The sequence below is a fragment of the Lytechinus pictus genome, chromosome 6 (assembly GCF_037042905.1).
Source record: "Lytechinus pictus isolate F3 Inbred chromosome 6, Lp3.0, whole genome shotgun sequence".
Taxonomy (NCBI): domain Eukaryota; kingdom Metazoa; phylum Echinodermata; class Echinoidea; order Temnopleuroida; family Toxopneustidae; genus Lytechinus; species Lytechinus pictus.
The window spans coordinates 25054796-25067201 of record NC_087250.1 but is presented as its reverse complement, the minus strand read 5'-3'; the positions used below and the strand labels follow the sequence as shown (position 1 = coordinate 25067201).

Below are 12406 nucleotides of genomic sequence, written 5' to 3'. Positions count from 1 at the left end.
TGAAAACATGTCAATATGACCTTGACCTCAAAATCAAAAGGCTTCTTGGGATCAATGCTGGTATCATAATCATACACATCAAATTATATGAGCCGAGGTTAAGTTAAACTGAAGGTATCGCGGTTACAAAAACTGCAGAAGGGTAAGATGAAAACGTCACTGTGACCTTGACCTTCCACCTTTTGACCTCAAAATCACTAGGCTTCCTGGGTTCCATGCAAGTATCATACACACCAAATTAGCTGAGCCTAGGTTAACCCTAAATCTCCCGGGGTATTTTGATTCTTGTCATTCCGGGGGGGGGGGGGGCCATAATAGCCCCCCCCCCTAAGATCTCGGCCGCCGATCGCGCGAGCGACGCAAACATTTGCACGCTGGTAGTGTGCGATGTAATCTACAAGGCTGTATGGTAAAATTTTCCAAAATAATGAGATTTTATTTTATATGAATTATGCTAATTTATGCATAAATCATATTTTTTGCTCTAATTCACTAAATAAAGCTCCTAGAATGCTTATTTTTGTAAAAATATTCTTTGTAGCATTCTTAAAAATGGAAATTAAAAACTTCGGTTTGGAAATCAATTTCTTATGTATTTTATTGTTTTATGAATTTCTTATATATTTCTTTGTTTTTTTACATTAAAGCCCCCCCCCCCCCCCCCCCCCGGGAGAATTAGGGTTAAGTTAAACCATGGCTAAACTGGAAATATCACGTTTACTTGTACAAAGACTTTAGAAGGGTAAGATGAAAACATGTCAATATGACCTTGACCTCCAAATCAAAAGGTTTCCTGGGATCCATGCTAGTATTATACACACCAACTTATATGAGCCTCGACTAATTTAAACTGAAGTTATGGCTTTTACAAGGACTGCAGAAGGGTAAGATGAAAACATGTCAATTGTGACCTTGACCATTGGACCTCAAAATCACTAGGCTTCCTGGGATCCATGCTAGTATTATACACACCAAATTATATGAGCCTAGGTCAAATTAAACTAAAATTATCGAGTTTACAAGGACTGCAGAAGGGTAAGATAAAAACATGTCACTGTGACTTTGACCTTTTGACCTCAAAATCAATAGGCTTCCTGGGATCCATGCTAGTATCATACACACCAAATTATGAGCTTTGGTTAAATTAAAGTAAACTGAAGTTTTCTTGTCCTTCTTCTCCTTATTCTTATCTTTCATATTCTTGTTCTTCTCCTCCTCATCCATCCTCCTTCTTTTCGTTGTTCTCCTTCTTCCTCTGTCAAATCTCACTGAATTACTGTATATAAGTATACAAGTACATGTATATAAAATACATGGACTCATTCTGATTGATATTGGTCAAGTTTAGGTAAAACTGAAGGATAAATATATGAATTATGCATTCTTTGCATGTTCTAGCACCCACTTCACAATGAGTTACAACTTACAACTATTGTAAATTTGTAACTACTGCAACTACCATGGTAACATGGTTCATCAGCCAATCAAATGTCAAGATTTTCATGAAACATACAATAAATTCAAGTATAAACATAGATATGATTTTTTTTTCAATGCTACCAAATTTCTTGTAATTAATGCTCTGGATTATCCAAATTGTAAATAATATGTAAGTCTTTATTTATCTAAAGGAGCCATGGTCTCAAAACTTCCACATCACTCATTCTATATATGGATGCCTGATGAGGCAGATTCAAATGTTGTTACGATACTACAACAAATAACAATGAAAATTTAGTTTTAAATTGGATTTCCCTTTTTATTACAGGAAATAGATCAAGCATACACCCAAAACAAAAAACAAACATCTCACATGTTTTGAAGAGTTACATGTAGATGTGCGATCCAAAGTTATGATAGTCCTGTATTAAATCCAAGTTGGTTGGCGAAGATTCCTTAAATTATAGTTCACAATGATGGCGATGACGAAATTTATGTTGAAGCGTGATGAACAGCAAGAGTCACTGTAACAAGTTGAAATGTCCGTGAAGACGATGTTCATGAGGATTAACATTCAATTTCAGTAATCCATGGGTTGAAAAGCGTTCATTAAAACAGGTTGATGATCTCGATGAGAACTGAGAATTCCTCTCTCAAAGTAACTGCAAACGGTTCATTGATGGCATGTAAATAATTCTACAGAAGATAAATGTTGTATTCCAGTTGGAAATAAACTATGCTCTGACATAAATCCTGGTGTGAAACACTGAGTTCTGATCTGATATGATGAAGTGCTTGAAGAAACTGCCAGCTTATATATATAAATTTTCACTATTCTGGAAGCTTCTAGTATAATTGTCTTAAAAAAGAACATTATCCTTCTTTCTAGAATAGTCCACTTCTAGAAGACTCTTATGTCCAAGTTTCATGAATCAGATCCATAAACTTTCAAAGTTATTAAGGTAATTCAACAGATACCCCCAACTTGGCCAAAGTTCTTTGACCATAAATGACCTATTAACCTTGGTCTTGAACCTCAGGCAGGATATTCAGTAATGAACGGCGAGCCGATGCAGAATCTGCTTTTTGTTGCGTGTAGACAAGATTAACTTGCATCGGCTCTCGGTGCAGAATCAGCGATTTTGTACCACCAAAGTAGTGGGTACAGGGTGCAAGCCAATGCAGAATCAGCTTTTTTTTACGTGTAAATAGAAAGCCGATTCTGCATCGGCAATTGGCACGCATTTCATTTTTTCTACCATTATGATGTACCTGTAAGCGCACAGATCCAGCGTTGTCTTTGTCATGACGTTTATATTGTTGGTGCGCGGATCATTTCAGGTTTTTGTCCCGGGAGACGATTCTGCTCTGCGAGCTGTGACAGCATGTAAAAACAGAGCAAGATAAACCAAACGCTGATTCTGCATTGGCTTTTGGTTCTGTATCAAGCGCCGATGCAAGTGTAAACACGATATTAGTGTGGATGAATTCATGCATGCTGACATTCGGGTTGCCTCTGTAGTACTTGTACCATCTGCCGAACAATGACTCGTCAACCTCGAAATCTCCATCATGGGGGCGTCAACCACGGGCTGTAAACCTCTGCCACATAATATCGGAAGTGATCTCTGATAAAGTTGACCCAGTCTACCGCCCTCATCGGAGGGAGTTCTTTCAGAAGAAAAGCGTGGATGTATTCTTTATCTTTAAAGTTGAAATGGCTCCGCCTGGAGAAGGAAATCTTTGTGACAGAGAATTCCCAATCTTTTTTGAAGTCGTTACTGCACATATATCACACACCTACTCGTTAACTTAAAGGAAATTTACCAATTATACATAATAATAGGCATTTATATTAGGCATTTATAATAATAGCAGGGCCCGCTGGAGAACAGTTTTCAGAACTGAAGTGGCTTCCCTGGGTAAATATACCTATATTATTATTATTATTATATTGCGCAATCTATCTAGAAATGAGGCGCATTGTTATTATTATCATCCTTCCTTTAGTTTGAGCTGCTTTTCAGCACGCAGTGGATTCAAGGAATTAATCCTGCCAGGTACCCATTCACCTCACCTGGGTTGAGTGCCGCCCAATGTGGATAAATTTCTTGCTGAAGGATATTACCGGTACACCATGGTTGGGATAATAATGCAATAGCAATAAGGAGAATGACACAAAGAACAATAAATGATAATACAATATTACATAGTTCTTGTATATCGAATATCATATTCTTGTGCACTTTCAAATACTTGGATACCATTCATCCCAGATTTAGCCTGCATCTTTTACAGCTTATTTCAAGGACTGCATCATGCCAGGCATTCATTCACCTGACTAGGGTTGACAGTAACAGTGTGTGGATATATACCTTGCAATCGTCACATTGCTTCAGACTCCCGCCTTAAGCGCCTTTCAATCAGAGGGTTGCTCAGAGCTGTTGTTTTGTCTATTGAAGAAGTGTTGAACAAGTACGAACCTTGTTTTCCATTTAATAAGTGAAATGTCCAAGAGCACATGGTCTAAGATGTTGGTGGCTCTTCATCCGAATCAAACTCCACATCCTGACCTTTGACCCAGTTACCTCCGTTGTCTTGGACCCAGCCAAAACTGTCAAAACAAAGGCGATACAAAATAAAACAAGAACAACATGAGTGAAAGTAAGAAAGGGATTTACTAGGAGGATGAAATCCAGAATTCCATTTCAGTTTACAATCAATGAAAGCGCCAAGACAGTGAGTCAATCAGCTAAAAAAAGTTGTCAAATGATTAATTCCGCTTTTGTGCCCAAGACAACCGGGGATGCCGGCTTGGCGGCTTCCTCTAACACTCATAGCAAAAAGCCAGTTCGTAGTTCCACTCTGCGCATGATCTGAGGAAGGTCATTGGTACTAAAGTGACATAGTGGTTTAAATTTTAAGTACCATATTTGATGTCTTGATTATTCATATATTCTTTTGGATTGTGTTTTTTCATTTACATCCACAAAAAACAGCAATGCATCCACGAACGACTGGTAATTCACTCTTTGCCAATTTAATTGTACAACATGCCCTATTATGCATTCAAAGTAGGACTGCAACAACTACCTTCATAGAGTGTTCATTGATGTGCTATTCTAGTCACCTGATCTATTCAATTTCTTCATCTTGCTATGTACAGCATGCTTACATAATATCTTGCTTTGAGTTTGAAATCTGCCTATCATAATGAAAGAAATAAAAGGTCATTTGACCAAAATTGTCCATGAAGTAACTACGAACTGGTCTATTGACCTTTCCTCCTTCCTCTACTCTGCATGATTCAAGCGCATCCTCCAACCCTAGTCCAACCCTCCTACTCTCCATCTCCACTTATAAAGATAGTCATCAACTGGAAAAGTGTTATTATAGACTCCCGCAGTGTGACATCATAATTTTCTCTTTGTGCAATACAGCATATTCATAACCAAATGTTGGGACAGCATGATGACTAACATCCACTCACCAATTTAACACAAATTTGTTCATGGTGGCCCAAGGTATGGTCAAATGAGTGACCAATAGGCCCTAATGAAATCAATGTAAATAGCTTAGTTCTTTGTAAGATTTATACTGATTAATTTCAATGAGGCAAAGCGAGAGGACTTACAGTCACACTTTGGGCCCTAATAGACCGATTCCCACCCAATGTAGATGCTTGATGTCTTTCATGCTTTGTCAAAATGTGGTACTAAAACCAGTGAAATGTGAAGAAATTATTTGGTGACATCATTGCTTCGGTACTTTATACATACCTGGTAAAATCTAAGTATCTCTGGAGTTCTTTCTTCTTCTCATCTGTCATCTTTGATTTGCTCTTCTGCTTTGTCTTTACCAGTCTTTGTTTAGTCCTCTGTTCCTCTACTCTGGCCCCTCTCCTGCACTCTTGGAGATCCTTCAAACCCTGAGGCTCCAGGGAAGACCCTTGGCCGCACCTCTGGATACCCCTCACACCCTGAGGGTGTTGGAGTGTCCCTTTGCCACACTCCTGGAAACCCCTCACATCCTGAGGCTCAAGGGAAGTCCTTTGGCCGCTCACCTGGAAACCCCTCACAAACTCAGGCTTCGGTGCAGGTCCTTGTCCATGCTGCCTGGAACCCTTCTCTCCACCATCTACATCTAACCTGGAATACTGTTGCATGTTGCCACTTGTTGATTCCCTCTGGAAGAAGCTGCCTGGAGTTGCTTTCATGGTCCTCTCATTTTTTACCTGTCTAACCTTGGTAATGCTGGCATTGTCATAAACATCTGAGTTCTGTGTACTTTGGAATTCCCTTATGAATTCAACTGAGTTCTCAACCTCACCTCCAGACGACTGATCTTGAACTGAAAGGGATGATTCATTGTAGGGACCTGGGGATGAGGTTGTTTCTGGATTTCCTGAAGTAGGTTTATGATCTGGTTGTTTTGAAGAGCATGGTTTATCATTTATTGCATTCCTCTTTGCTTTTGATACGTATGGTCTGATTTGAAAGCTAGAAACTCCTGGAGCTCGAGCCTGTAGGTTAGGCTTTAAACCAGGCTTGAAACCTGCCTTTCGAGGAGCAGTTGTAGGGCCGGCAATAGCAACATGATGGTGATCATTAGAAAAGCTTGGTTGAGGAGTCTGTTGAGCAGCAAGAGTTGTAGCATGTTCATGGGAAGAATGTGATAGATCTTGGTCCTGATTGGCTAGACTTGAATTCCCTGCCGTCTGATTGGTAGAAATGATCTGCCGAATGGATTGGAAGAATAGCTTGTTCTTTGACTTCTTTTGAGGTCTGTAAAGATGAATTAAAAAAATAGAGGTGACTCTGCCTAAATCGTTTCTAGTGGGACGACGGAAATCTGTTGAAAATATCATGTAAGCCTAAAAAACATGTTTTGCATAATGATATCTAAAGAATTGCTTTGACTTTCAGGCAAATACTCGACTTATAGAAGGTTGGCCTATGCCTTATATGTATGCAAGTTTACATGATGTAACACATGTTATTAAATAATCTCGGTGGTGTTTCATAAAACTGTTTGTAAATGATTTTATGCACATGTTCTCGACTTCTATATCAAGTTCTCAATCATTTGGACTCGTCAGCAAGATATATTTGTAAATCTGACCTTCGTAGATTTACATTAATAATATTCAGTTCTTTTATAGCACATAACACATAGCTACGCATGTCCCTATGCACTTGGATGAAACTAACGAAAGAAATTAGAAAGCAAGTAAAGAGTGCTGGGCACTGAATTCATTACAAGTAAAACAGATACTTTTTTAGGGAAGTCTTATACAAATCTAAATCATGTATATTTCTCACATAATTAGGAAGTGCATTCCATAAGACCGAAGAGGCATGTGCAAATGAGCGCTCACCATACGTTTTGGTTACAATGGGAGGAATAGCAAACAGCCGCTTTGTCGATATTAAAGCATTTACAGAAAATTCACTTCTACTCGGTCCTCATTTAGCACGAGAATAGACAATCACTATCAGTCTTGCATTTTATAATAAAAGGCTTACAAATGTGAGAGTATGGGCATTTGGTGAAAGACCAGTGTAGCATATCATAAATGCAACAGATTGTATTATAATAATTCCCTGATAAATTACCTGTGAAAGAAATAAAAATAGCCCCTCTGTAACAAGACAATAATCTCCCTTTAGAAAGTAGACTCACCCTTCATTTCTGTGTGTATGACAAGGATTGTATGGGGCTTCCTTCAACAGTGTGTGCCTTTTGGCCGCTTCCACTTTCAGCAGTAGGGGGGATGGCTCAGTTTCCTTTATTAGAAAAACAAACAAAATAAGTAATAATTATGATTTCATAATTTCTGCATCCTGTTTTGTTATTCTGGATAAGATGTCATAGTGCTATTCATCTCATCTTCATTCACAATTTCAACTAGAGTCTCTCTGTACATTGAATATACAAGTAAATTTGCCTAAACTTATTATATTGAGATCATTGAAAATTGTTTGACTTCATTGAAATTCAAAATGAAATAAGGTATACAACACAGGCTTTGCAAAATCTGGTATAAACATGTCTTCAATTGGGTGAATATACATATAGAAGTTCAACTTATGGAAGTCTGCCTGCATGTCAGATACTATATATTTAAGTTTGTACAAGATTATTAGGGGGTCCACTTTGTGAAAAATTTGTTTTTTGTCAATAAAAAAAAAGGTCAAATGTGGAAGGCTCAACATTACCTCGTCAAACATTTTCTAAACACAAAAGCATTTGAATTCCCAAAACAGGCGACAATTCCCTTTTTTGGTATTTACTTTTCCAAGAGGGGTGGGGGTGCTCACCCAACGTACCCATTGATCATATGGCTAGGGTATAGATCTATTATTACCTGATTCTTTCCTTCCTCACTCTCTCTCTTGATCTCTTCTTCTTGTCTTCTCTCTCTGACCAGCAAAGCGAGCTCTCTCTTCTTTGCAAAATGATTTTCAGTAGCTACAGAAAAAAGGGATAACAAAATTAAATGATGTATTTGAATAATTAAAAACCTTTTATACTTGGAGTAATTCCCTTATTTATTTATTTTTTTATAAATATAACCCATTTTTTATAGCTTTAACAGTAATTGTTTTTATGTATTCTACCATCATACACTATTTGCAAAGTGATTTTTTGTCGCTTCAAATCAAAAAGGCAAATTAGATGTGCTTAAATTACCTTTTATACTTATTTTGCAATATAGATACCTATATATATAAATATGTATAACAAATATTTTTTTAAATATCTAGACACCGAGTTATATTTAGCACAGTGTATTACAGGGATCCTTTAATGCATTTATATTAGAAGAGGTGACACAGTACATACCATGATGATGTTTCTTTCCAGCTCGGTGAACTGTCAGCATATCAACGGTGTCGAAGACTGGTTTATAATGGCAAACCGTACACGCATACCTGGGTGTTCAAATGATAAAAAGCAGTAATTAAGCAATAACTTTGTTCTGATAGTGTTCTTAATCATCTCGGACAGGACGTTAAACCGTCGGTCCTCTGGTTGCTTGCTTATAGGAATTAATGCTTTCTTAGCAAAAACCCTCACCATTTACCATGTTTTTCTCTTACAACCAGCTTTATCAAGAATTGACTGATGACAGGACGCCATACTAGGGAAGTTAGCCATAATAATGTAAATCTGTGTAAATAAATTTGAGCTAGAGCAAAAAAAAAAAAAAAAACCCTTTGACAATGGTTTGGCAAAAATCAATCTAAGAATGGGACATTTCAGTTTTTTTGTTTTATGACATAAAAAGTAAGCAGCTTCCCCACATGTCATTTGACATATTAAAATTATATATATATATTTTCAGGAATTTGAAAATAATTCAATAAAATCCCAAGCATTCAATATTTCATCAGACAATGGCAAACACATACTTGCAATCATCAGGAGTCATTTCTCCAGGTGAAAGTGTCTTCCCTTGACTCTCTTCATACTACTGGGCCCGATCGAGGTCAAGGCCGACCAAAAGTGGCCTTGAGGCCAGCCTCGACTCCATTTGAGTTTGCCTGACATACCAACCTTCCATTGCTCATAAGCATTGCTTCATCATCTGGGATATCCTTAGCCAACAGTTCAGCTACTCTCCGTTTCTACAAATTAAAACACAAATAAAAATAATATTAAACTTTTTAACACAGACACACTGGTTAAGATAAAAAATTCATTTTCTCTACGAAGCCTGGGTGGGGGATCTTACACTCATTACAAGGTGGACCCTATATTTATTTCATTTATTATTTTATATGTTGGTATATAGTACACATCTGCTAACAACAGAGCTGAAAAGTCCAATTTACAATCTCATTACAATAATACAAAATCATGTAGATCAGTACAGTGTACAGAGTTGTAGGGTTTAAATATAGAATTCATCAATTATGTACATCAACTTACGATATACAATATGGACTTTCAAAATAGAGTTTAGTAATCATCCTATTTCAGAGTACCCTACACAAAAATATTAACACCAAGTAATGCTTTAAATATTCTACTTTTTGTGATAAGTTGATATATGATTGAAAAGTATACCCTTTTCCCTTCAATATTGATGATATACCTATTTTAATGTATGCCTGTCTGTGAAAAACAATACTTTGTGTACAAGCATGGTTTTCACTTTGTAATGACCAGGGGCGGAAATCTCTCCCAAAAGGTAGGGGACAAGGGCTGGAAAATTTGACAAGCAAACAAAAAAATGTTATCACCCCAAATTTAAGGTCATTTGGACGAAAATAAATTTGACAAGCAAAAAATAAAAGGTTATAATACCATTTCGTCCTAAAATACATGTTTTATTTTGATTTTGAATGACGCATTTCTTTTTATCATAAAAGACCACAAATAGTAAGGGGACATTTGATAGTGTGTCCCCCCCCCCCTACTATTTTGAGTAGGGGGGACATGTCCCATCTGGGATTTCTGCCCATGATAATGACAATGCTCCTTGTTGAGATCATCAGCCAAAATTTGCTACACCATTATGATTACATTGGACCTAAATGGGAATTTCAAGCAATCTAGGGCCTTTTTGCTTTGTTTTTTAGGCGCTTTATACTTTTGTTCAGAGGGAATCATCCCCGAGTCCCTGGGCATTTTTTTCCTTGTATATAAAATGAGATTGAAGATTATTTTATTGGTCAATGTATGCATAAAAAGAAATTTGGTTTCCAATAACAAATGGCTTTATAAATAAAAATACACAAAGATGAAAAAATACAATAGAAAATTGTACATAGGCCTAAACAAAACAAAGTGATAACTTAATTTTTCATTATAATTTATTATACTTCATTTAATAACCTGCAATACAAACCTTAAGAAGGTTCAACTGTGAACCATCATCTCCTTCTCTCTTGAATGACATCTTTAGATTTTGGTATCTGCAAATGAGGGACAGAGAAAAAAAAAAAAAAAAAAAAATGGGTAGGATTAATTAAGCTAAACTTTTTTTTTCTGATAATCAAATCAGACCGGAGCAATGTCATAAATATGCAAGACTTTTGTAAGAATTATGGCGCCTGCATGTAATTTCAGTGAAAGTCTTCAATTTGGGAGACAACTGTCTTCAATTTTGTTTTCATTACCGGTACTTGCAATTGCAAAAGGGAATTAATTTTTGGATTTGGTGGCAAATGAAAAAATGTGATATTGATGAGCAGATAGTATAGTGAGTGATTGTATCACCGACCGGCCTTGTATTACCGAACGCGCGCATCGTGGCGTCACAAAATAATTTCATACTTTGCAACATTCTTCCAAAGGGAACTTGAATAGAAAGATGATGAAAAATGGTCCAAAACACATTTTCAAAGTATTAATATTCCAAAAATAATAAAATATGGTAAAATAGCTCATCAGTAATTTTGTTGTTTTCTCAACTTTTCCCATAGAAAACACACGTTCTGTAATACGATACCTTTTTCAAGTGACCAAAATATTTCACATGCGAAGAGGGGTCTGATTGGAAGCTAATATCGTAAAAAGGAAAAACGATTTTGGCAAAAATTTTAGGTATTTATATTTTAGGTAATTGAAAGTTTGGTGAATTTTATGAGAATAATGTGTTTGACATGATTGAATTCATGAAAAATGTTCGGTAATACGATCCACTACCATACATGGAAAATATTGCCCCCCCCCTTTCCAATAATGAGTATCAGTCTAAAGAAATCAGTGACTAGTACTTAGGCCTTTTAATTAGTTTTTTTTTCTATTATATAGGTCTAGAGGTCTACATGATAAAAATGAGCTTCCAAGATTTATTTGGGAAGTTGGGAAAAATAAATGAAAAAACAAAAGTCAAAATCATCTAATGTTAGACTCTACTCCAAAAGGAAATGAAAATTAGAAAAGTAAGTTGGAAAGCACAATACAATTAGGAGTGGGCTATAAATGGTTGATTTTTTGTTTTACTGTGACAACAGTTTTTTTTGTGTTCCTTTTACCTTATCTCAACATGAAATGACAATATTTTTTGTCTCGGGTCCGAGAAAAAAGTGTGCCGGGCCAAAATCCAAAATGGCCGCCAAAACCCCCCAAAATCACATTTTGGGCCACAACTTTTTAATTTGATGGTCTTTTTCTCTGGTTTTGGTGTCTATTCATATGTTTCTGGGGGCAGGTAACTTGTTTTTCCTAAACTAAGTACTTTCAAATCATTATTTGTAGAGTTATAAGGTGATTTTACTTAAATTTACCAATTTTTAAAGCCATTTTTTTTAGCCAAAAAGTAAGTTTCATCGTTATGTGGTTCTTGAATATTAGACGATACCAGTTGAACAGTAGCAGTCAGCTTTATATAGCTATATTGATTTTATTCCTCTACTTTGGGTTTTACGGATATTTGTGAAATATATCTTATCAAATAAAAGAAAATGTCATATATCCATAGGGGCTATACGGTATACGATTTACTGTACATACTACACTGCGTATATCCATGCAATGACCACCATGACATATGAAAAGGACTGTACATGTATATAAACTATATAGTGTCATAGAAAGGGGCTCCTAATGTTTAGAATTAGATTGTGAATTTGATTGCTTGTCAGCTGATATATAATACATGATGAAACCAGCAACGTAAATTGCACAAAAATATCACATATCATATACGTACAGTACATCACATTTTTAACCATATCTATATCTTCTCCATTTGGAGGCCTTTTTTTACCTGGTTGTGGTGTCTAAACTGGCCTATATTTATGGGGTCAGTTAACTATCATGGTAACGCTGATCAACAGCAAATCAGAATCAAGGATTCCATGCAAGTTACCATTAAGTTAAGTTAACATAATGGTAAATCTTTATGCAACGTGGATCAGAATAGCTAAAATGCCATGATGTGGGGTTAATTACCTCTCTCCGCCCCCTGAATTAGCATACCGTATTTGACAAAACGTCCTCAATTTCTGAG

At 36.4% G+C, this 12406-nt stretch overlaps 1 protein-coding gene across 1 annotated transcript; it reads right to left on the bottom strand.

The window, feature by feature from the left end:
* Positions 1-3860: 3860 nt before the first annotated feature.
* Positions 3861-10359, bottom strand: LOC129263976 (uncharacterized). The gene is made up of 7 exons (XM_064100581.1): positions 10298-10359; positions 9001-9071; positions 8287-8375; positions 7808-7911; positions 7123-7226; positions 5220-6224; positions 3861-4054 (listed from the first exon to the last, which is right to left on the bottom strand). The coding sequence occupies exons 1-7, from the start codon at positions 10346-10348 to the stop codon at positions 3967-3969; spliced, it is 1512 nt and encodes a 503-aa protein (XP_063956651.1). The 5' UTR covers positions 10349-10359; the 3' UTR covers positions 3861-3966.
* Positions 10360-12406: the final 2047 nt, after the last annotated feature.

Excerpts from the sequence above, each read along its gene's own strand:
- LOC129263976 (XM_064100581.1), bottom strand. The coding sequence starts at position 10,348 with ATGTCATTCAAGAGAGAAGGAGATGATGGTTCACAGTTGAACCTTCTT. Across the intron at positions 6,225-7,122 it reads CATACACACAGAAATGAAGG|ACCTCAAAAGAAGTCAAAGA; the intron begins GTGAGTCTACTT and ends TCATCTTTACAG. Across the intron at positions 4,055-5,219 it reads AGATACTTAGATTTTACCAG|TTTTGGCTGGGTCCAAGACA; the intron begins GTATGTATAAAG and ends TTGTTTTGACAG.